This window comes from Muntiacus reevesi, chromosome 18 (assembly GCF_963930625.1).
Source record: "Muntiacus reevesi chromosome 18, mMunRee1.1, whole genome shotgun sequence".
In the NCBI taxonomy this organism is placed as follows: Eukaryota; Metazoa; Chordata; class Mammalia; order Artiodactyla; family Cervidae; genus Muntiacus; species Muntiacus reevesi.
The window spans coordinates 48902555-48928598 of NC_089266.1; the positions used below are offsets into that span (position 1 = coordinate 48902555).

Consider the following 26044-nt stretch of genomic DNA (forward strand, 5'->3'; position numbering starts at 1 on the left):
CTCGAAGATATGAACTCAAAGTCCATGTATTAGGTTAATGCTATTATTCTGTGGACATGTCAGTACAGTGTTAGATTCTCTAATTGTGTAGAAGACACAGAGGTATTTCTTTGTGGAAAATACCTAGAATAACACTAGGTAGAATAAAAGTTTTAAAAGCTATTATCAAATGAACATTTGGCCAGACTCCTAGAATATCTAATAATTCACAAGAATTCTATGTCCTCTGATAGGAAAGGAAGAAATATGGCCAAGTAGCTGGATTCTCCCATCTTTCCTTAATTCTCTTCTGCCCGCAAAGGTTCTTAGTAGATAAGGGTGATAACAAGTCTCTAAACCAAAGAGCAGGAGCTAAAACAAGAACGCCAACAGGAGAATGGAGAAGGCTAGGACAGAAGAAACTGTTCCCCAATAAATATATTTGAAAGGAAGGCATGGATGTTACAACAGAAAAATACATACAGGAAAATGATTGATAATGACTTAAGCATTGTGAACCTGAATGGTATCTCTTAAGGTATTTCAACTCTCAACCACATGTTAATCGCTGGTAAACATTCTAGTCATCAACCACTTTTAACCTACTTGTGCTGCTCAGCATGTGGACAGCACAGAGCTGAGCTGTGTGCAGAGTGAGCATATATCAAAAAGGACCTGAGGGAGGGTCAAGAAACAGTGAAAAGCTGATCAAAGACAGCACTTTTAGGACTGTTGAGTGATCTCTGTAATAACATCAGATGGGGAAATTGATGCCTTTGAAGTGAAGAATTGATGCTTTTGAACTGTGGTGTGGAGAAGACTCTTGAGAGACCCTTGGATGACAAGGAGATCAAACCAGTCAATCCTAAAGAAGATCAGTCCTGAATATTCGTTGGAAGGACTGATGCTGAAGCTGAAGCCCAATACTTTGGCCATCTGATGCAAAGAACTGTCTCATTGGAAATGACCCTGATGCTGGAAAAGATTGGAGGCAGGAGGAGAAGGGGACGAGAGGATGAGATGGTTGGATGGCATCACCGACTCCATGGACATGAACTTGAGCAAGCTCTGGAGGTTGGTGATGGACAGGGAAGCCTGGCATGCTGCAGTCCATGGGACTGCAAAGAGTCAGACACGACTGAGAGACTGAACTGAACTGAGATTCTACAAGGAGTTCTGCAGAGAAAATGCTAGCTCTGTTCAATTTGCCTTCTTGCTCCACAGAAAAGGAGAAGAAAAATCTCCAAGATGAAACAACAGAGTAAGATTGAGAGTCCTGCTACTGTACCAGCAGAATAACAGGAATCAACTAAATTCATTTGGGCCAAAATATAGCAAAGCACCTTCCACATAAGTGTAAAACTACTAAGTTTTAGGTAGGTATCAATAACCGAAGGGGATTATGGGCAACATTATCAATTCTTTCTAAATATGTTGACAAAATAACTCCCAAATTCCAGCCTGCAATGTCTGAATCTGACATGAGGATGCATTTGATCCAATGAAGGTGTGTTATGGTTAGAGTTCTGGAGATAAAAGTTTAGATTTTCTTCAAAAATGGCTTCTCTAAACTAAATTTATTGACAGAATGATTTAATAACAATATGGAAAGATTGACCTAATCAATGAAAACTGTGAAAATATTTTCAAATTGGGAGATTAATGACATAGAACATAGACGAATTCCTCTTTGTAAAGCTGCTAATATATTTAAGAATCTGTTAATTGACTATTTAATTCAAAACCTGTTTCTGTGAATGGAAGCTTGATGCGAATATACCACCAAGCATACTCTCTGACAAACTGTACCACTTTTAAGAAATGACCCTGCCTAAACCTCACAGAAAATAAGTCATACTTACCACTGCCAGCAGTTTCTGAGGCTTCAGATGCACTAGAAACATTGTCTGAAAATTTTTCTTCAGTGGTGTTCACGTAACTTGGGCTGCCTCCCCCAATTCTATCTTCACTCTGCTCTATAGGATGTACTGTTGTTCCAAAGGAATACTTTCCTCCATTTAGCACAGATGATGGCTCAATCACAACAGGGCTGGCATCCTAAAAATCATGCAGTCAGATATTAAGAGGTAAAATTCAATAATCTGACAATTACGCAGCCTTCAAAAATGAATCCCCCAACTGTCTACTGTTTCTAATTCTCCTGTGGCTGGCTATGGCACTTAAAACATTTGAATGTATAACTGAGTTTTAATTTCTTCAAAGAAGAATAGTGTATATAAGCAAAACTGGTAAGGAAGAATGGGAACAGACTGCAAGCGACACTGTGCCACATAAAGTAATTTAGAATTTATTCTGTTGGAAGTTGAAAATCATGGAAGGTTTTTATTGATATTAAAAAGCTAAATAATATTTATTCTTTTATTATTAAATATTGCATTATTATTAAAGAAAATATAGAAAAACATGAAGAAACTAAACATCATAAGTACTCAGATTCCATCATTTAGCATTAACTATAGTTGACATTTTGATGTGTTTCCTTTATTTTTTGTGACTGAACATATACACATATCTATAAAAGATGAATGTGGGGAATACGGTTAGAATTAAGGGCAGGGTACTGACTTACCAGCTATGTAGTCTTTCATAAACTTACAAGCCTCAGTCTCTTTATGGGTAAAAACTAGGATATTAGTATCTCAGAGTTATACGAAGATTACATGAGTGACACATGTAAATTGCCTGGCATTTAGTAAACATGAACTATCATTCTGGTTGTTGTCAGAAAACACATTTTAAATACAGCATATTGCTTCTTTTTCTTTCACTTAACATTATATTGACAGGATTTTTCTGTGAGAGGCTTCTAAACAGGGGATAGTATAATCCAGTTTTTGTTTTAAAAATAACTCCATAGTGTGCAAAAAGCAGGCAGAAAGTGAAAATTGAGACACAAGTTAGAAGACTTCTATAGTAATTTAGACAAGAGACACTGAGGTACTCAACCATAAAGCTAGAACCAGAAGTAAGAAGATGGAGAGAGGGCATGAATTTAGGAGACAAAAAAAAAAAGGGGGCAATTAATTGTGTATGAAAGAAGGGCACAGTTAATTCCAAATAATTCCAAAGTAGAACATGAGATGCTGACTTAGATGACTAGATGGAAGTTGACATCTTCATAAGATAAGGTGTATAACTGAAAAGGATAGTTTTGGGAATGAGCTTATTTTGGCTTGAGATTCTGTGGACATTTGAGTCTAGTGCTCAGGACAGAGAAAGAGATGAGATACAGATTGGGGACTATATACATTTCTGCAAACACAAGAATATGGCATATGTAGAATAAGGAGAGAACAGTATTTACAGGATAGGTGGTAGAAGAATCTAGGAAGGATACTGAGTCTGAATGATCAGAGAAAAATCAGGAGAGGTTGCTTCCCAGGTGGCACTAAGGGTAAAGAATCTGCCTGCCAATGCAGGAGATGCAGATTCAATCCCTCCGTTGGTTGGGAAGATGCCCTGGAGGAGGAAAATGGCAACCCACTCCATTATCCTTGCCTGAAAAATTTCATGGAAGAGGAGCCTGACTGACTACATACAGTACATGGGGTCAAAAAGAGTCATACACGTATAAGTGACTAAACATACACAGAGTCCTAGAAGCAGAGGCAGCTAGCACAAAACTATTTTCTACTAAGCTTATTTGTGAGGAAAAAAAAATCAGCAAACAAAAAACACACAGAAAAACAGAGAATGAAGACTGAGGAGGAGCAGAAGGGAAGGTGCTATGAGAACATGTATCTGTGAGTGCTTTTAAAAGATCAGGATATTTTTAAGTAAAGGTAAAGAGAAAGACTAAAGGTGCTAAACAGTAACAAGGTCCCAGAGGCATCTGAGACAGATAGCATGGCTAGAGGAACTCAAGTGGTATTCAGTAAACAGCGACATAAATTTTAGTAGATGAAACTGATGAATGGATGGGGGTCTTGAAGGCACCACTTAGAAAGTAACTAACTGAAACTTAAGAAAAACATCAAATTTAAAACATAAACTCCAAGTCACAGCATAGCAATAGCACAGTGGAAACTAGATTCTTTTAATGTAATTACAGCATCCCTGTGAAGTTGCTTGATGGTGTCTGACTCTTTGTGATCCCATGGACTGTAGCCTACCAGGCTCCTCTGTGCATGGAATTTTCCAGGCAAGAGTACTGGGGTGGGTTGCCATTTCCTTCTCCAGAGGATCTTCCCAACCCAGGGACTGAACCCAGGTCTCCCACATTGCAGGCAGATGCTTTATCATCTGAGCCACAAGGGAAGCCCTAATTTTAGCCAAAACAAGGAGACATTTTATCAATATTTTATTAGATGTTTTTTGCCTCTTTGATGTGTAAGCCAGGTGAACACTATCAATTTGTAGATTCTTCAAAAGCCAGTTCTAAAAAAATTACAGTGATTTAATCAAAAGAGTGGCAAGAAGAATGAGAATAAAACCTAGATTTCTTTCTACATACCAATCAACTTTATTGAACTAAAAAAGTTATATAGCTTTATTGTTAAAACTTCAAGTAATTCAGAAGCACACAGATTCATATTCTTTATTACAGATCCAAATGTTAGTATCTTCTATTAACTATTAACTTTCTAAAAATATATGAAAGGTAGCAGATTATGTTGGGTTTTAAATAACTCTACTTCACAGTGAAAAAATTATGCCCTATTCAATCCTCTTCCAGTCCTTTGATTACTTTGAGGAAAGGGTCTCAGTTTGGTGTTAATGTGCTAACTGAATACCTGATATGCCAATCTAATACTTGATAATTTCTCTTTTTAACAGAGAACAGGCCTCAGTATTAGTCTTCAAAAGGCAACACTACTTGGAATTTAATATTTTATTTCTATTAAATTTAGTTTTATTTTGATCTTCTATTTCTGGAATGTGACACTGATTTTTCTATTTAAGATAGTGACATAAATAAGATTTAAAATAAGATATATTAAAATAAGATATATTTATTTACATAAAAATGATAAAGTTATTTATATAAATGTAACTAAGAAAATAATAGTATGGAAATTATATGGCAAAAAAATGGTGACCACAGTATACAAATGATTAAAAACTGGCAATCTACACTAAGTATGGATTTGGAGCCATCAGTATTTTAAATTCAACTATTAACTAAAGAAGTCATAATTGTATCAACAACAGAACAACAGAATCACACTGACCTATTGCCTGTGAATTAGGCCTGAGTATTTAAATTATTAATCATATGTTTGGACTTCAGTTTGTTGACTTCTTGGCAATTCATTAAAAATAATATTGATCTTCTCACAGCTTTTCTGACAGTGTTCATACCGACAAAATGCATTCCATTTAAATTAGAATTCAAAAGAAAATTTTCAGTATACAAAAATGACTTAAATTAATTCAATCCCTTTCTCCAATTATGTTTTATAAATTTATTTGCTCGGGAATTTTTTTTTTAAGCTTTCTATGTGATTCTGCTATGCAATCAGAATTGCTAACCACTGTCCAAGTGAGAATTACAGTCTCATACTTCTGTTTTCATAATGTGCTATAAATACTAAGTATATTAGTACTTGATTTCTTAGTGAATCTATTACTTGCTCTGGAACTTGCTTTTTAGAAAAGCAGGTTGGTCCTTAGCAAGCATCATATAGGTATTCATTTGTTTCACCTTCAAATCTTTTTCTAGGTTGGAGCATTTTATTACTGTCCAGTAGTCACACAAAGTCTGATGGAGCTAAAAATCTTATTTTAAATGTAGATAAATAGGAATCTTACTTACATATTTGACATATTCTTTCCACTGCTGCCACCATTGCATAGAGATGATAAACCAATTGTGTCCTGGTTGCAGACCATATCTGCTCTCTCGTTCTAACCATCCTCTACATACAAAAGAAATTCAGTACATCAAATGGTGTGTAAAACAGATGACCATACACCCATAAATTATCATTAGAAACTTTTCAAAGGAAAAGCATGAAACAGATATATTTGGAAAATGGCCACATATTAAATTAGTGAAACACTGATAATCTAATTTCAGGAGTCATAATACCACTATTAAGACTCCAACTGATGTTTCAAAAACAACTTCACTGAAGAATAATTTAATAACATAGAAGTTATCTGAATTAAGTGTAGAACTCAATGATTTTGGTAAATTTACAGACATGTGCAACCATTACCACAATCCAATTTTAGACTATTTCAGATACCCCCAGAAGACATCTTTATGCTTTATTTTTAGTCATTTTTTAGTCAAATTACTGCCCTCAGCCTCATGACACCATTAGTTTATTTTTTATCTCTTAAAAAGTCACACAGTTAGGCCTGACTCTTTGCAACCCCATGGACTGTGACCCACATCAGGCTCCTCTATCCATGGAATTCTCCAGGCAAAAATAATGGGAGTGGATAGCCATTCCCTTCTCTAGGGGATCTTCCCAGGGATATAACTCAGACCTCCTGGATTGCAAGTGGATTCTTTACTTGTCTGAGTCACACACTCCTGATAGCAGGATGTAACAATGCCTGTTCTCCCAGTACTGCCATCAGAGTGGCTTGTCAAAATTATTTTTTGTCAATCTGCAAAAGAGACAAATGATGTCTCAGGGTAGCTTTAGTTTGTACTTCTCTTATTATAAAGTCAATCTGATCCTTTCATATGACAATGGACCATTATATAGCTTTTTTGTGAATTGTTTATTCATGTCTTTTGCCCTTTTCTCTATACATTTTTTTTGGTATTTTTTTAACTTTGATTTTTAAGAGTTCTTTCTATATCAGATATATTGTTGTAGAGCTGTTAAACCGTGTCTGACTCTTTTGGGACCCCATGGATTATCCCAGTCAGGCTTCTTTGTCCATGGGATTTCCTGGGCGAGAATACTCAAGTGGGCTGCCATTTCTGAACACCGCACAATTTTTAAATGGGCAAGGGACTTAAATAAATAAATGGAATGTTATAACACGTGGTCTCTTGCATCGGATCTCTTTTACTTAACATGATGTTTTTAAAGTTCATCTATGTTGGAGCAGATACTATTACTTTGTGCTTTTTATTATTATTATTACTGAGTAATATTCCATAGGGTATTTGTGTATATTTTGTTTATCTAATACTTGATAATTTGCAACTGGCAAACTGTTTTCCAAAGCGGCTACACCATTAACTTTCCCATCAGTATTGTATGACGGTTCTAGTTGCTTCACATTCTCACTAACACTTGTTATTTTCTGTCTTTTCTATCACAAATCTACCTAGTGGGTGTGAAGTGGTGTCACAATGTGATTTTAAAAACACTATTCTTATTGAGAAGAAATTCATATAACATAAGGTGGTCTCTGCACATTCTGACTGTACTAAATGCCACTGAATATTATATATGCTTTACAACGGTTAATTTTATCTTATGCAAACTTCTCCAAAACAATTTCATACACCACAGCTAAGCAGTTATTTTCTATTACTCCTTTTCCCTAGCCCTTGACAATCACCAATGTGCTTTCTGTACTGATAGTTTAGTTTTACCTATTTTGGATATTTCATATAAATGGAATCGTATAATACGTCACCTCTTGTGTCTAGCTTCTTTCATTTGGGAGGTTCACCCATGTCATATCATGTATCAGTACATCATTTCTTTTTATGGCTGAGTGATATTTCACGGCATATATATACATTTTGTTTATCCACTCACCTTACTGATTGATATTTGGGCTGTTCCCACCTTATGGCTATTGTGAACAGTGTTAATAGGAAGATCTGGGTACAAGTATTTTAGTGCCTATTTTCAATTTTTTAGATAAATACCTAGAAGGGAATTGCTGAGTTATGTGGTAATTGCAATTTTGAGGAAATACCAACTTGTTTTCTATAGCAGTTACACCATTTTACAAATTCTACCGGTGACACAATGAGAATCCCAAATTCTCTACATCATCATGAAATTTATTTTTCACTTAAAAATTACAAACATCCTAGTAGGCACAAAGTGGAATTTCATGTGGTTTTGAGTTGCATTTCCTTAATGACAAATGATTCTGAGCATCTTTTCAACTGCTGGATAACCATGTGTATATTATTTGTGTATATCATCTCTGGAGAAATGTGTATTGAAGTCCCTTGCCCGTTTTGAAATTGAGTTATATTTTGGTTGATGAGTTGTAGGAGTTCTTTATATATTCTAGTTACTTGATTCTTGTCAGATCTATGATTTACAAACATTATGTCTCAGTCCGTAGTTTTCAGTTTTCTTTTCAGTTTCTTGACAATGCCCTTTGAAGAACAAGTTTTTAATTTAGGTGAAGCCAAATTTACCTACTTTTTCTTTTATTGCTTCTGTTCTAAGAGTCATATATAATAATTCATTTCAAAATCCAAATCAGTCTTGAAGAAATATTTTTTCGGGATATAGAATTCTTGGCTACAGTGTTTTTTTTCTTTCAGCGCTTTAAGTTTTATGAAGGATACACATAGGTATCTCAATGCTGTTACTGCTTTTGAGAACCTAATGATGATGTGTCCTGACACGGATCTCTTCAGTATCTTGAAGAGACAGTTCTATTCTCATGTTCACTGCAATGTTATTCACAATAGCCAAGGTATGGAAACAATCCAAGTGTCCACAAATAGATGAAAGGATAAAGAAAATGTGGTGTTTGTGAATATATAAAATGGAATTTTATTCAGCCTTTCAAAATAGGAAATCATGTCTTTACAAAAACACACAGATGAAACTTGAGGGTATTAGTCTAAATGAAATAAGCCAGACAGAGAAAGAGAAATACTGCATGGTATCCAAAAAAAAAGTTGAATTCAGAAACAGAATAGAAAAGAGGCTGCCAGGAGCTAGGAGAAAGACTAGTAAAAAGGTACAAATTTTCATTATAAGATATGTGATGCCAGAAAGATAAAGAACATTACAGTATACTAACACATATATACGGAATTTAGAAAGATGGTAACGATGGCCCTATATGCAGGGCAGAAGAAGAGACGCAGAAGTACAGAACAGACTTTTGAACTCTGTGGGAGAAGGGGAGGGTGGGATGTTTCGAAAGAACAGCATGTATATTATCTGTGGTGAAACAGACCACCAGCCCAGGTGGAAGGCATGAGTCAAGTGCTCGGGCCTGTTGGGCTGGGAAGATCCAGAGGAATCGGGTGGAGAGGGAGGTGGGATGGGAGACCGGGATGGGGAATTCGTGTAACTCTATGGCTGATTCATATCAATGTATGACAAAACCCACTGAAAAATAAAATAAATAAATAAATAAATACATATTTAAAAAAAAAAAAAAAAAGATATGTGATGGTGATGGGTGCCTTAATTAACTCAGAGGGGGGAATTCTTTCAGAACACATACAGTATACCAAGTCATCACGTCTTACACTTTAAATATCTTAACCCAAACCCTTGGTTAGGAAGCTAATTTAAAAAAACACTTCATTATGTGATTTATTTGGAGAAACAGGGTGCTACCATAAAGATTACATTAACATGGAAACATACTGTTACCCAGTAACAATATATTTCAGATGTCTGAAATTGTATCTATTTAATGAAAATATACACAGACTGTATCTATAAACTTACCTAATAATTTGTCCTTCCTCTTCTGGAGTAGCTGGTCTTAACCCCAGAACTATGTGACATACCTAGAGATAAAATGGTAAATTAAACTTCATTGGTGCCAATGACTGAACTATAGAATAAGAATATTTCACATTCTCTATATAAGATCCACTTCTAGATGGGAAATTAAACTAACAATAGCTTTTGGCTGATGAAATACCACTTGAGCAAATCTGAACTTTAAATTTTGTTGTTGTTTTTTTTTTTAAGAAATAAATCATTTCAATGGAAGCAATTCCCAAATCTCTGTGATTGGGGGGAAAAAACAGAGAAAGGAAGAAAAGGAGAAAAAAGGAAGGGAAAAACTACTTTTTAGAATGTTTCATTAATACTATATACCTTAATTACCTCACACAGAGAATATTATCTCCTTTCCTGAAATCTGAAGAGCATACTACGGCACTTGCGTAGAAAGGTAAAGGGGAGATGAAACGGATACCAGAAATGAAGGATAAAGGTAGCATTTCAACTTAAACAGCTCTAAGAAGAACATCAATGCTATCAGTGCTAAATGTGCTTTTAAAAAAAGAATTTATTATTTTCTTTTTGGCTATGCCGGATCTTTGTTGTTGCCTGGGCTTTTTCTAGCTGCGGTGAGCGAGGGCTACTCTCTTTTGCAGTCCATGGGCTTCTCATTGTGGGTGACTTTTCTTGTTGCAGAGCATGGCCTCTAGGGTACGTGGGCTTCAGTAGTTGTAGCTGTGGCATGCAGAAACAGTATCTGTGGCCCACAAGCTTAGTTGCTCCATGGCATGTGGAATCTTCCCAGACCAGGGATTGAACCTGTGTCTCCTGCACTGGCGGGCAGATTCTTTTTTTTCTGGCAGGCAAATTCTTAACCACTGAACCACCACGGAAGTTCTAAAGTATGCTTTTTAAGGCTCATTTTCTCCTCAATTTATTTGCCTTCTTTAAATCATTATAAAAGAAGTGATTCCCCACCCCCACCCCTGTCATTTTATCATGAAAAATTTCAAAAATACAGAAAAGTTTAAAGAATTTTACACTGAATACCCCATACTTATTACCTAATTCTGACATTAACATTTTATTATACTTCATTTATCCTTCCCTCAATTCATCTCTTAATCCATCTTAATTTTTCCATGAATTTCAAAGTAAGTTATAGATATTAGTACAGCTCCCTGTAAATATATCAGTCTGCCTGTTTATAATTTTGTTTACCTTTTGAGGTAAAATTTACTTAACAATACACAAATTAGGTTTATGAGATTCATCCATTTATCAATAGTTCATTCTTTTATTGTTGAGACAATTTTTTAAAGGGTTTTTAAATTGAAGTATAATTGATTTATAATGTTGTGTTAGTTTCACATGTATAATGTTGTGTTAGTTTCACATGACCTTCATCCAGGCAAGAAACAGAACATTGCTACCTCCCCCAAAGTTCCACTTTGAGTTCCTTCCCAGACACTACAGCAACCTTTGATGTATTCACTACCCTGAATTCTACCACCATGGATTGCTTTTTGTCTGCTTTTGAGTTTTCTGGTCCAGTATTTTCCATTCCATATTATGTAAGATTCCTTGATGCAGTTGTGTGTAGCAGTAATATATTTATTTTTATTGATTTAAACTAAACCATGTGTATGCAAGTATCACCATTTTACTTTAATGTATTTATTGTTGATAGGTAGTTAGGTCATTTTCTGTTTGGGGCTGTAATAAGAAGTGATTATAAGAACTTATTCTATGTCTTCTGGTGCTCAGATATACAAGTTTCTATAGGGTATAAATAAAAACAGCCAATATTTGTAAGAATTTATATTCCTTCTGGCAATGTGAAAGAGTTAAACTTTCTTATTATCTTCAACAACGCTTCATTATCACTTCAAGGCTAACCATTCTAGTGGATGTCTAATGGTATTCCAAGTACAATTTTAATATGTATTTTCATTATGACTAAAAAAGTCAGTCCTCTTTCATAATTATTAGCTATTTGGATATTCTCTTTTGTGAAGCACCCATTCACATTTTTTGTACATTTTAATATTAAGCTTCTGCCTTGTTTCCCATTGATTTTTGTTCTTTGTATGCCCTAGGTGGGCTTCCCAGGTGGCGCTGGTGGTAAAGAACACATCTGCCAATGCAGGGGATGTAACAGACACTGGTTTGATCCCTGGGTCAGGAAGATTCCCCTGGAGAAGGGCATTGCAACCCGCTCTGGTATTCTTGTCTGGAGTGTTCCATGGACAGAGGAAACTGGCTATAGTCCAGGGGGTCAAGGAGTCTAACATGACGGAGTGACTAGCACACACATGCTCTATATACAAGTCTTCTCCTGGACACAAGTAAAGCAATAAATTCTTATTATTTTTTTAATGGCATCTCTTGAAAAAAAAATTCTTGATTTTACTGAAGTCCAACTTAAAACTTTTCTTTGTGCTTGGCGCTCTCTGTGCCGTTTAAGAACTCTTTGCCACCTCAAAGTCATTAAAATAGCTATGTTATTTTCTAGACACTTTACTCTTTACTTTCCAAACTTATTAGATTTATAATCTCCCTAAAATTACTTTTAAAAAATTTATTTAGTTTTAACTGCAGGATAATTACTTTACAATGCTGCACTGGCCTCCATTGTACAACAGTGTGAACCAGCCACATTTGTTGCTCAGTGGTGTCTCTTTGCAGCCCCACAGACCGTAGCCTGCCAGGCTCCTCTGTCCATGGAATTCTCCAGGCAAGAATACTGGAGTGGGTAGCCATTCCCTCCTCCAGGGAATCTTTCTGACTCAGGGATCAAACCTGGGTCTCCTGCATCGCAGGCAGATTCTGCACTGTCTGAGCCACTAGGGAAGCCCGAATCAGTCATAATTATAAATACAGATAGCCCTTCCATCCTAAGCCCCCCTTCCCGCTCCCACCCCACCTTACAGGTCACCACAGAGGACCAGGCGGGCTCCCTGTCCCATACCGCAGCCTCCTGCCGGTCACCTGTTTCACACCTGACAGTGTGCATGTGTCAGTGTCACTTTCTCACTTCATCCTGCCCTCTCCTTCCCCTGGTGTGGCACAATTCTGTTCTCTGCATCTGCATCTCTACTGCTTCCCTGCAAATAGCTTCATCAGTGCTATTTTTCTAGATTCTATATATATGCGTTAATATACAATATTTGTTTTTCTCTGACTTACTTCACTTTATTTTTTTTCTGGACAAGCAAATTTTATTTTTTTATTTATTTTTTTTCCCATTTATTTTTATTAGTTGGAGGCTAATTACTTTACAATATTGTGTAACAGGGTCTAAAATTATTTTTCATGTAATGGGGTGAATAATGATGCATAGTTTTCCCATAAGAATACTAATTAATCTGGTACCACTTACCGAAAAGACCACTCCTTCTCATCTGCAGTGCAACGTCTTCTTTGTTATAAATCAAGTGATCACACCTACATGGTCTGTGTAAGAACTCTCAATGTTGTTCCATTGGTTGATCTAACTTTATGCAGACATCACACTGTTTAACACTGCTGCTATTTTATAAAAAGTTTTAATATCTGGTAATATAAATCCATTGTTCCTGAATTTCTTCTTTGCTATGTTTTTGACCCTCATACTTCCATGTGTACTTAGAATCCTCTGGTCAAGTTCTACAAAATCTCAGTGACAACAATGAGCTTCTGGGGATTCTGATTTTGAGTGTACAAATCTTTAAGGCAACTGCAGGGGAACTGACACCTTTAACACATTGAGCCTTCCAATCTATAAATATGGGTTATCTCCCTCTGTACTGGATTTTTATTACTGTTGTAATAAATTATCACAGAATTTATAGCTTAAAACAACACAAATTTATTATCTTACAGTTATGCAGGTCAAAAGTAAGGTACAGATCTCTACAGGCAAAAAATCAAGATGGCAACAGGGTGGTATTCCTTTCTGGAGCTCAAAGGAAGAATATGCTTCCTTCCGTTTTCCTGTGTCTAAAGCTCACCCACAATCCTATGCTCATGGCTCTTTCTCTATCTATCTTCAAAGCTAGCAGATCTGCACCTCTCTAACTCTGCTCCCAATGCCATCTCTTTTTCTCTGACCATAGCTGGGAAAGATTTTCCACTTCTAAGGACTCGTGTGATTAGACTGAACCCATCTGGATAATTCAGGCCAATCTATTTACACATATATTACGTGAACATAAAGTTTTTAAAGCATGTCTAAATATGGGATAAAGTGAGCACGGTAAAATGTAATGCTAAAACTTAGATGATGGGTAAATGGGTACTCAATGAAAAAATCTTAGTACTGTTTAATATAATACTGGAAACACTGACATACAGAAACAAATCTCAAGCATGTGCTTATTTATAAATTAGAATCACAGGAAAATACTGTCACTGCAAGTCCCTGATAAGCATGAAAAAACAGTCAAGGCAATACAAATATTCAAAATGCTCTGCTACATGAGAGCTACAGGATGATGTAAATACAAACTCAAGTGATCAAAATGCTTATATAATTAATTATGACTTAAAATTTGAGAATATTATTTTAAGTGAGATTAAAAAAAAAGCTCATCAATTTTCATATTACCAAGTAAGTCATTTCTGTTTACAATAGTGATTTATATTACCAAGTAAGTCATTTCTGTTTACAGCAGTGATTTATATTACTTTTGTACATTTTTTACTTTCCAAAACCATCAACTTAAATTCCTGTTGAAAATTGATAGTGGAGTAGCTGAGTGATTTAAATGGGTATTATAAGCATATCAGATTGCATATGCTTTAAATATACATTAGTTAGTAATTACCCATGAGGAAGAGTTCAATTTCCATTTATTCTAACAGTTATGTCATAGATCTCTTTATTTATAATGGAAGATCATGATAAAGACAAAGATACCAAACTTTTCTGACTTTCACAGGGGTGCTTTTACAAGGAAAGGAATATAAGGAGAATCTAAACTATCACTATTAAGTCAACTTACATATTTATGAAAAACTATGAAAAATGGAAACAATAAACTATTTTTTAAAATGAGAGCAAGAGAACTACTTTAACTGGGAAAATAGTTAAAATCTGGCTGCTCATTCCTAGCAGCTATTCTTCCTTCCTTCTCCTTTGATCTTTTTTGGACCTTATAAACAATTAGGAAAAAAAAGAAATAATTTTGCATCTAAAATAATCTCTTAAATGGAAAGATTGAATATTTTGTGAAAAATTTACAGGTGCCTATTTATGAACCATCTCTGTTCCATGGCCTTATTAGGAGGGGTCTTTGAAGAAAAATAGCAATTATAATGGCTTTTACAATTTAAATTATTCTGTGTCTACATTCTGCTCTGTCATGAATTTTAAGATAAACATAATCAGCTATATTCCACTTTCCTAACTTCTCATGACTTTGAGAAACTTCAGTAGGCACTCATGCTTTATCTCACCATCTTTCAGGTGGTATACAGGATAATGTAGTTTTTTAAATAATATATGGTTTTGTAGCTTAGATGTAGTAACTACTATATAATGGAAAAGATGCAGAACTACTAGTATCGCTGCCCTCTGTATCTGTCATTTACCCTAAACATACCTGGAAAAGTAGATTCAAAAATTCATTGGCAAGAACATTTTTCACACTCCAGATCTGATAGTCTTCTAGAGTAAGATGACCCATCTGAAAGAGAAACAGTATTTTAAAAGATCTCATATTAAGAATGCCCTCATTTTTTATTTGAGTAAAATCTGGTTTATTAAACTTCTAATGATTATGATTATTTGTCTGAAAGAAATCCAACAATTTAAGGTAGGTGCTATCTGTTTATCTGAGAAATAGGCCATCCAGGATAAGTTTAAAGGTAACCAAACTTCGTTAAAGTAGTCAATGGCAATGAGGATCATTTATCACCAACCATTTTCTTCCTTCAACAACACCTGGGAAATAACTCACATCATCTTCTGGTTCAAAGGTTACCTATGGAACCTACAAAAGGCCCCAGAGAGGGAAAATGAAGTATTTGCTAATTTTGAAAGCATTTTTACAGACTCTGGATTACGCGCTTTGATCCTAACAATTTTCTAAGACCTCCTTTTTAGAAATATCTAGCAATTTCATCAGAGTTCTTAGAGATTGAAAAGAACTTAATAAAAATAAAAAATGAGTATCTATATTACATTTCCCTAAAATACAATTTAATGTTACTCTTTTGAGTAAAGCAATATTTTTTTGGTTTCAAAGTGTACCAAAAATTACATTTTTCACACATTCTATATGAAAATCACAGCAAGCTACAGGAGAAAACCTATTATAATATCCTTAACTAATAAATGTTGTCAAACTAAGTTCAAGAACTTATTATTTGTAAAGTACATGCTTATTTATATTACATGGTTATTCTGGGTGCTATTAAAGAACTCAGAAGAGACCTTTACCAATATTACTTTAGAAATTTTGTAAAAGAATGTATGTATCCAGATTAAGATAGTCATTTCCATCATCTCCTTATGGTCCTTCCCAGTTTAATCACTCATCTGCAAAACCACTGTCATACACCTATTACCATTTGCTGGTTTTGTCTCTATTCTCAAACTTCATATAAATGGAATCATACAATGTCTTTTCATTTTTCCAGCATTTGCTCAGTACAAGGTTAGCCTGTCTGTAACTTATTAAAATGGGAGAAATAAAGATTATAAACTGTAGATGGCAAATTAACATGTCTACCTTATAAAATATAAATGTTTTTATGTACATAGCACTTCGGTGGAGTTGTTTAAAGATGGAATAGGCTGTGCTTGCTTCAACAGCACATATACTAAAATTGGAAATATGGAATGGGCTATCTTTAGAGACAACTTGGAGGGACTGTAACCACTGGTCCAAATAAACACTTGGTTGAGACAATGTAGAAGAGATATAAATATATATTCAAGCTATATATACCAATTCAAAGTATGAAACATTTTTAGAAAAAAATCAGTCCCAGCTGGACTCACCTTTGTGGTGTCATGTGCATTCAATATGCCTTCTACAATGTCACATAGATCCATGTGTAATTCCTGTAAAAACAGAAACCCAAAGAAGTAATTAGAAAAAAGCAGATATCATTTTTATTAGTCAGTGACTAAGTATATGATGTTAGGCTTCCCTGGTGGCTTAGAGGTAAAGAATCTGCCTGCCAATGCAGAAGATACGGGTTCAGTCCCTTGGTTGGGAAGATCATATGGAGAAGGAAATGACAATCCACTCCAGTATTGGTGCCTGGGAAATCCTATGGACACAGAAGCCTAACCAGACTACAGTCCATGGGGTTGCAAAAGAGTCAAACACAACTTCAAACACAACTTAGCGTCCAAACAACAATAACAAAAGTATATGATATTTTGGTCAAATATTTCCAATACATTCAGTTCATTAAATTTTCTAAGGCAAATTCTCTTCCCAATTTTGTACTTTTAACTACAGATATTTTGAGTAGCATAATATAGCAACTAGAAGTCAGAGCAAATCCTTTATTCTTGATCTCTTTAAAAATTTTATTCACTCCATTTTCTTGTTGGCATGAAGTCTACATGCACCAAAAAGTATACACAATCAGAATTTACCGGGATATCATCGGTGCGGTTATCCTTCCAGACCTCTAAGAGTGCAACCACCATGTTTCTCAGTTCAACTCTGCAGAGAACTCCGTCACGGTCAACATCGAACACCTTGAAGCAAACTAAACAAAAGACACTCTTTTGGAGGGAAATCACTTTTATACTCTGAAGTACAATACATATTACTAGAAGCTGCCCTAGTAAAATTACTGTTTCTCAAGCAAGTATATCCTGGATTAAGTTCTCATCTGGAGCGGACTATGTCATGGAAGTTCTCTGAATTTGTAGGGCTTCTTGCACACATTTCTAAGTCTCTCTCTCCCAATCATTAGCCAGGCTGGAGAACCCTATCCTTCCCCTAAATCTAGAGCTAAATTCCTTATAAACTGAAAAACATTAATAAGATCCAAGTTACTATACATTATCTTGCAGATTTTGAGGTGGTAATTCAAGCCTTTAATTTCCAATATTTAAAAACTGATCATTTCACAGGTGATTCTCACAATGCTGAAAATACTCTGTCTACATTAAGAATCAACAACAAGCTGGTACATTTGGCCCTCCATGCCCATGCGTTCCACATTCCCAGATTCAACCACAAAACAAAAACATATAAAAATTAAAAAAAAAATCTTCAGAAAGTTCCCAAGAGTAAAACTTGAATTTGCCACACACTGGCAACTATTTACATAGCATCTACATTGTATTTACAACTATTTACATTGCATTAGGTATTATAAGTAACCTAGAGATGATTTAAAGTTACATAAGAATATGTACATAGGTTATATGCAAACACTATGCCATTTTATATAATAAATTGAGTATTCATGGATTTTGGTGTCCAAGGGGGGCCCCAGAACCAACTCCCAGCTGATAGCAAGAGATAACCATACAGATATTCCCTCTCCAGTGTAATTAAAGGCACACTCAAATTTTTTTTTTTTTGGCCAAAGAACAAGTTTAACTCTTCAATTTTTTGTTTATATACAACAGGCTAACAGAAATACTAACATTTGCTAATTAACATCAAATGAATCACTCTAGCTTATTAACTTGCACTAGCAAAAAACAATTAAAAAAAAAAATTTAAGGCAATAGTAAACTCCAACTGAGAGGCAAAGATGTCAGTCTCTTTATTTAGTATTTGAACTTTAATGGAAACAAATAATCTATCATAAAGTCATGCTGGAATAATGGTATACCATATCAAAGAAGAAAAAAGAAATCTAACAAGTATCCAAAACAGGCAACATTTGTGAAACTGTATTTTTGAAAGACACAGAGATAATGACTTTTGTAAATATATTAGAATTAGATTCCAATTAAATGTAAACTGTTATGTTTTCTCAAATACGGTTAAGATTTATTAAAGCAATATACTAATGCTTATAAATTATGGCATAACATTTTTAGCTAGGTTTAAAAGATTTTAGTATTTAATAAAATTGTGTTTTGATCTTAAATTTCATTTTGTTAATATTAATGTACAGAAGTGAGAGAAAATAAATTATAATTCAAGTCATGTAAGACACAAAATTTTCCATACAGACTACCAGAAAATATTTTTTAAATGCTTAACATTTTCAAAGATATCATGATTGATGTAGTTCATTTATCATGAACTGCACCTTCATCTGGAAAATCAACCCCATTACTAATGACAAAGATTCCAAATCATTCCACAGTAAAAAAAAAAAAAAAGAAAGAAAAAAGATGACTAAACCCTTACAGTGACCTCACTAGAATTTCAACATAGATATTTGCCAAAGTAATGAAAATTTAAGCTTTAATCCACAGATGATTTCTACATGAATGAATGCTTATATTTTTCTCCGTATCGTTTGCAAATTTTGTGACAATGTTTAACACTCACATTTTTGTCTTTCAGCCAAAGGTCCTCTGCAACAGGCTGATAACCCACAGGATATCTCCTTAAAATCTATATGATTGTCACGATTTTCATCAAAAGCATTAAACAAACCTATAAAATAGGAGAAGACAATATAAATCAGAATCAACAAATTTCCTAATGTTAATGACATGTTTATGAAAGGAGGCATGACTTTTTCCCATAAACTACTGAATTAAAAATAAAAGTTTATCAGTTGCTCCCATTGTCTCAGGAAGTTTTTTTTCCTGATATAATTATAAAAATTAACTTTTTTTTTAAGAGAAAATACATTACTATCATTTAGTGTTTGGTTCTGTTTGCCTGCCTATCTCTTATCTTATATCAAATCCTATACCTAAAAATGACTATAGTATGTAAAAAATAAAAACAAATAAAAAAAATTAAGAACCGAAAAAAAACAAGTCAGAGACCACAACTATCCTTATTTGGAAAGAATGAGAAGAAAAAGGAAAAAAGAAGAAAAGTTGAACTGCATACCAAAGATATACTGTGCTGTTATTTATAAGCTACATTAAGCTCTTTCATGAGGCAAAAAAAAAAAAAAATACAGTATAAGAGAAAGAAATTCTGTATTGCACTCTTCTTTGTGCTACTTAATATTATAAATATCTTAAACTTCAGAAATAAAAGGGCATTTATAATATAATCTTGTGGTTTTTAAACTTTTTATAAAACATAGAAATGAAATAATTTTGTTTTCAAATAAAATGACATCACTCTCTAGTTCTAAAACGACTTATCACTCTCTAGTTCTAAAAAGGTTAAAACACAACTGCACTTCTGAAGTAGGTGATGTCCTATCTGTTCTGGGTCCCCTGTCAAGTATTTCTGAAATACACTAGGAATGTGAAGAATACAGATAGTCTACAAGACTCTACTTCTGTGCCCTCAGTTTAAAGAGTAGAAAAATAAAAACTAAAAGAGGAGTTAAACGACTTGCCAAAAGAAAGTTTAAAAAGGTCTGAACCAGAAGAAAAACCCAAATATTCAGACTCCCTATGTGGTTTTTGTGATATCACCCAACAACTACTGTTTACATTTCCATCTTTTTAAGTGATAGCAATGAGAAATTTAGGGCTAAGTGGGAACTGTAGATATGGTCCAGTCCAGTGGTTTCCTAATCTTTTTTTAGGTGAGGGAAGGAGTGATACAACAGTGGAACCTTTTTCTTCTTCTTTTTTTACTTTTGCTGTGCCACACACAGGACCCTACTTCTCAACCAGAAATTGAACCCAGGCCCTTGGCAGTGAAATCAAGGAGTGCTAACCGCTGGACTGTCAGGGAATTTCCCCAGTGAACCTTCTTACGTGAAAGAAAAACTGTGGAGGTTCTCGAGCTGAGGCAGAGGTGGGACTGTATGTGGAAGTCCAGAGCTTTGCCTGCTCAGTGGCCACCTCCCTAATTCCTGCACTATAGGAGTGAGTTTCTGAGGCACCCTAGGAGCACAGTTTCATAACTACTGTCATGGTCAAAACATTTTATATATGAGAATATACAGGTGAGAGGGAGGTTTCCCAGGTGGCCCTAGTGGTAAAGAACCTACTTGCCAATGCAGGAGCCACAAGAGAACATAGTTCAGTTCCTGGGTTGGGAAGATTCCCTGGAAGATGGCATGGCAACCCACGCCAGCATTCTTCCCAGAGAATCCCATGGACAGAGGAGCCTGACGGGCTACAGTCCATGGGGTCAAAGAGTCGAACATGACTGAGTGACTAATTAGCACATACGTACAGATGAGAGAGCTAAACTAACTTATGCAAGGTTATGTAAGTAGAACAGGACGCTCAAGACTATAATCTTAATTCCCAATTTAATTTTCCTCCCCACCAAACAAACTATTTGCAAGAAACCTGCAAACCTATAACATTATGGTCTTTTAGAGTTAAGACGTATTGGTTAGAAATAAAAGATGGTCTCATGTGTGTTTAGCAAGGAACATCACAGAAACAGAATGATTCCTACCTTCACTTAAAGATGGACGAATTGGTGGTGAAACCAATGGGCCAAATGTCTCTAAATCGAATCGTCCAGTTCGGGATTGAGCCTTCAGCAACCAATAGCGTTTCTCCAGATCAATGATGTCTGATTCCTCCACTGAGAGTCAAATCAAACAAGATCATAAAACCTCAGCCTTCTCTTCTAGGCAGTTAGTTAGCTCATCCTGATAATGCGACTTCTAAGGATATATTTTAATTTCCCAGTTATACTGCTAAAAACTACCTAAAACAAAACTCTGAAAGACAAACACATCATACCTAAAATGAAATGAAAAGTAAGTCAAATGAACATAAAACAGGTTTTAAAATGCAAGTTTTTTTTCCAGTGGGCTGTTTTAAGTCCAACATGTAAAACAGTAAACAACTGAGATGTTTCATTCTGGTTTCCTACAACATTTTTATCAGTACTCATTTTTGGTAATATTCAATCACTATCCTGGATTTGATGATTTCATATAAATTTATAAATATTTTTATAAATATCATATAAATAAATATTATATATTAATTAGAATTATATTTATATAGAACTATAGTATATAAAATATATTCATATATTATATCAATATATTAACATATAATTATATTATAATTACTGTATAATTACTGTAAATATTATAAATATATAAATTATATAAACATATTATATAAAATATTAGAAAATATATAGAATATTTATTTATATAATATATATATATATTTTTCCTTTCCTGGCTATACTGTAAACATCCTAACAGAAGGATCCCATGTCTGATTTATCCTGTTGATATGGTAACTACTTACACATTAAATACTTATTAAAGAAACAAAAAGGAACAGGATAAAAGATGTTAAAAGTAATGAAGTTCCCTTCGATGTTCACCTGAAACTATCACAACACATTGTTAATCGGCTATATCCCATTATATAATAAAAAGTTAAAAGATATATATTAAAAAAACCAAAAATTATGAAGTCAATAAATGAGAAAGAAAGTAGATTAGAATTTATAATGTGATAGGTAATAGAGGCATCATGAAAACATGAACAACTTTTTCTCCTCATTCATCAGAAAACGCATTTTCTTTAAAAAAAAAAAAAAAATCACAGATAAGCTCCAACTATGGTTACATTCTACATGTGTGGTTTTTTTCCTTCCAAAGAACAAAGACTGAAAAAATTATTAGAATCTCAGTGACATGTAAGGCAATATCAAAAGTACAGCAAGGCTTCCCTGGTGGCTCAGTGGTAAGAGAGTCCACCGGCCAACGCAGGAGACCGGGTTTGATCCCTGGTGTAGGAAGATCCCACGTGTCGTGAGGCAACTAAGCACATGTGCCATGACTACTGATCCTGTTCTCCAGAGCCTGTGCTCTGCAACTACTGAATCCTGCTCACTCTAGAGCCCATGCTCCACAACGAGAGAAGCCACCGCAACGAGAAGCCCACGCACTGCAACTAGAGAGTAGCCCTCACAAATAGAGAAAAGTCTGGCAGCAGCAAAGGTTCAGCACAGCCAAAAATAAAATAATTTTTTTTTTTAAAAGCACAGCATACATATTATCGGGGGTCCCAGAAAAGAGTGGGCAGAAAATGTTTAAAACAATTAACAACTGAAAAATCTTCAAATTTGATAAAAACTATAATCCTATAATCCAGAAGTTCAATGAACCCTGTGTAAGAAAAATTCAAAGAAAACCAAACCAAGGTAAGATGTGATCAAATTGCTGATAAAGAAACAAATCTCTAAAGCAGCATGAGAGTGGAGAAAAAATACATTATAACCAGGGGAATTAAGCAATGATTTCTCTTCAGAAACAAGGCAGCCAGAAGACAATGGGGGCAGGGGGAGGGGAAGAGGATCAAAAGGGAGTAAAAAACTAAAACCTTATTAATCTCAAATTCTGTAACTTATGAAAACTCCTTCAAAAATAAAGGTAAAATAAAGCATTTTTTTGACAAACAAAAGCTGAGAGAATTCATCAACAGCAGAACTATACCAAAAGGAATATAAAAAGATGATCTTCAGATTAAGTTAAGTGATACCAGATGGAAACCACTATCTATACAAAGGAATGATGAAAACAGGAAATGCTCGGCTCCTAACGTCCACTTGATATCATTAATCATAACAGATTGTGGGTGGGCATTTAGCTGCGGCTTTGGTTAGATGAAGTATACCTCCAGTTCAAATGTTCTGAAGGTGAGCTCATATTTCTGTTCCAGAGAGCCCAGAAATTACCAGTTTTTGAATCTAGAGGTCTACAAATTCTAGCCTCATTGGCTGCATGCATGTTTGTATAAATAATATTTTACTAGCACACAATAACATTTACATACATAGTTTATGGTTGCTAATATGTTACAATGGCAGAGTTGAATAACTGTAATGAAGAGTCATATGGCCCACAAGTCTGAAATACTTACTGCCTTTTTAAGAATATGTGTGCCATCCTTGAATTGAAATTGCACAACCACAAGACTCCAACTCTATAAAATGACAGCATCTGAGGACCATAGAGTCTTCAGGCTGCAACCTTCAAGATTCTGAGACTTCAAAACTGTGAGTCCATGAAACTGCCAACCCATGAAACTGCCTAGCTTCAGTCTCAGCAAAATTTCCACAGGACAGAACTACTGGCTGGAGATGATTAACTCCTGACAGTATGAGGGTTACATGGGCAGAGATCTCAAGGAGGCAAGGGGTCCAATCATGGAGAAAAAACACTTTAGACAGAAAGAACAAGGATAGAGGCTTTGAGATGAGAGCATGCCTCGAAAGCTCAAGGAAGAGAAAGAACAAGAGTGGCTAAAGTGAAGTTAGTAAGTGGAAGGAATAATAATAATAGTAAGGAGAGAGTAGCAGGAGATAAAGTCAGCAAGAAAACAGTGGTCAGATTATACAGGTCACTGAAAGGATTCTGATTTTAAGTGAACTGTGAACCACTGGAGGGTCTGAAGCAGAGGAATGCCATAATCCAACCAATAAACACTTTTGACTGCTGAGTTAGGAATAGCCTGGTGGGCAGCTAAGAAGAGAAGTGTGTTTAAATCAATACATGCAGTTAAAAAACATAAAGACTATAATAGATTAACAAGTACAAGACATACAATTCATAAAAATGGGGAGAACTTTTCACTAAGAATAAAGCGTCATTTGAAAAGAACAATTTAAACAGAATCATGCTACTTCTCTACTTCAAAATTTCTTAACCCTCTTTCCCAAGACACCTCTGCATGGCTATTTCCACAACTCCTTCAGATCTTTTCTCTTATGTCACATTCTCAGATCTTCCAAAGTCCATCCCATCCAATAACATTCCTCCACCCCTTTCCTTCTTTATTTACTTTGCTCTCTACGACTCATTTGTTTTGTTTATTGCTGTCTCCTTCAACTAGAACATATACTCCTTGTAGGCAGGTTTTTGGGTCTATTTTATTCTTTGCTATGTTCTAAAACTTAGAATACCTGGTACATTTTGAGCACTCCATAAACTTTTTTAATGGACAAATAGTTTACAAGTTACCTGGGAAGACAAGGACAATGTATTTTAAATTTCCAGTGACTTCAAAGCATTCATTCTTACACTATTTCTTAGCAGTTTTAATAAAAATTTCAGGGAAAAAACTTGTCCTCATCAGCAAGATACCTAAGAGACAGTCAAATCAACATAAGTATCATAGCCATAAAAATTGGTTAATAAATGAAATATTCCACCAACTTACATAAAATTTTAAGAAAAAAACTACTCCTTTGGCTTGACCTTCAAGGGGCTCCCAAGACAGAAAGCTAATGTGTCTCTGTTTTTCCTTCCTATCCCCTACTCTACTCTGACGCTCACTATTTCTAAGATCTGAAAGACAGTATTTACTTAAAGGACCTAGGAATGACTTTCTTTTGAAAACAAAAAATAAAAATCCTTTGCTGGGAGAACAAAATTTTGTACACATCATCTTATACATCAGTAAATGAAAGAAGTGAGATTTTCAGAAAGACACTGTTGTTCTAATTTATTCTTAAGTAGAAATAAAAGTTCATTGGAATAACTATACACCTGTCATAGCTGAAAACAAAAAAGACTTTGAGACATGTACCTGGAGTCAAGTACATTGATTCTAATTAGTCCTCACAATTTACAAAGACAAATGCTCTCCTGGAAAGTTCTTGCCTTGCCTATCCTAGAACATATATTCTTAAAACCTATGGAGAAGGAGTCCAACAGCAACAATGAAGTTACCCTACACTTGAAGTAAGGGCTGCCGCGGTGGCTCAGACAGTAAAGAATCTGTCTGCAAAGCAGGAGACCTAGGTTTGAACCCTGGCTCTGAAAGATCCTCTGGAGAAGGAAATGGCAACCCACTCCAGTATTCTTGCCTGGAAAATCCCATGGACAGTGGAAACTGTCAGGCTACAGTCCATGGGGCTGCAAAGAGTCGGACACTACTGAGTGACTAAGTCAGTAGTAGTGACACTAATGAGTGAGTAAGTCAGAAAGCAGTCATATTCCACTTCCCACTTCTTGAAGTAAAGGAAACTAATCACTTATTATTTACTAAAATTAATAAGTAACTGAGTGATAAGGATATAAGATAATGTATTTCATGAAGTTAAAAAATGAAAATACTAATAACACTAAGTTGATTTTAAAATTTGTATTACTTGTTTTTATTAAACTAGTGATATATTTTGCTGCATGAAAAATATTAAAAATGTAGGTAATTTAAAAAAGGAAAAGGAAACATAGTTCTTTGCCTTCATTTAACTATAATCATAAATGTACCTGACTGTCACCTGGGTTGTTTGGGAAGATTACATCTAATAATTTCATTCTATCATCTATACCATTGTATGATTTTTCACATTACACAAAATCCTAGTTCAGAAGGGGTTTTTTATGCTATGCCTCATGGCTTGCAGGATGCAGAATCTCAATTGCCCAACTAGGGACTGAATCCAGGCAGCAACAATGAAAGTGCCGAATCC

At 34.9% G+C, this 26044-nt stretch overlaps 1 protein-coding gene across 1 annotated transcript in view; it reads right to left on the reverse strand.

Annotated features, from left to right (window-relative positions):
* USP32 (ubiquitin specific peptidase 32) overlaps window positions 1-26044 on the reverse strand; it is a 191785-nt gene that overhangs the window by 39143 nt on the left and 126598 nt on the right. Inside the window, exons 6-13 of the mRNA XM_065908924.1 lie at window positions 21047-21178; window positions 19046-19153; window positions 17176-17291; window positions 16567-16629; window positions 15164-15247; window positions 9576-9637; window positions 5756-5858; window positions 1842-2037 (exon numbers count right to left, since the gene is read on the reverse strand). Of these exons, the coding sequence (XP_065764996.1) occupies window positions 1842-2037; window positions 5756-5858; window positions 9576-9637; window positions 15164-15247; window positions 16567-16629; window positions 17176-17291; window positions 19046-19153; window positions 21047-21178 (864 nt within the window). The remainder of the gene's footprint in view (window positions 1-1841; window positions 2038-5755; window positions 5859-9575; window positions 9638-15163; window positions 15248-16566; window positions 16630-17175; window positions 17292-19045; window positions 19154-21046; window positions 21179-26044) is intronic.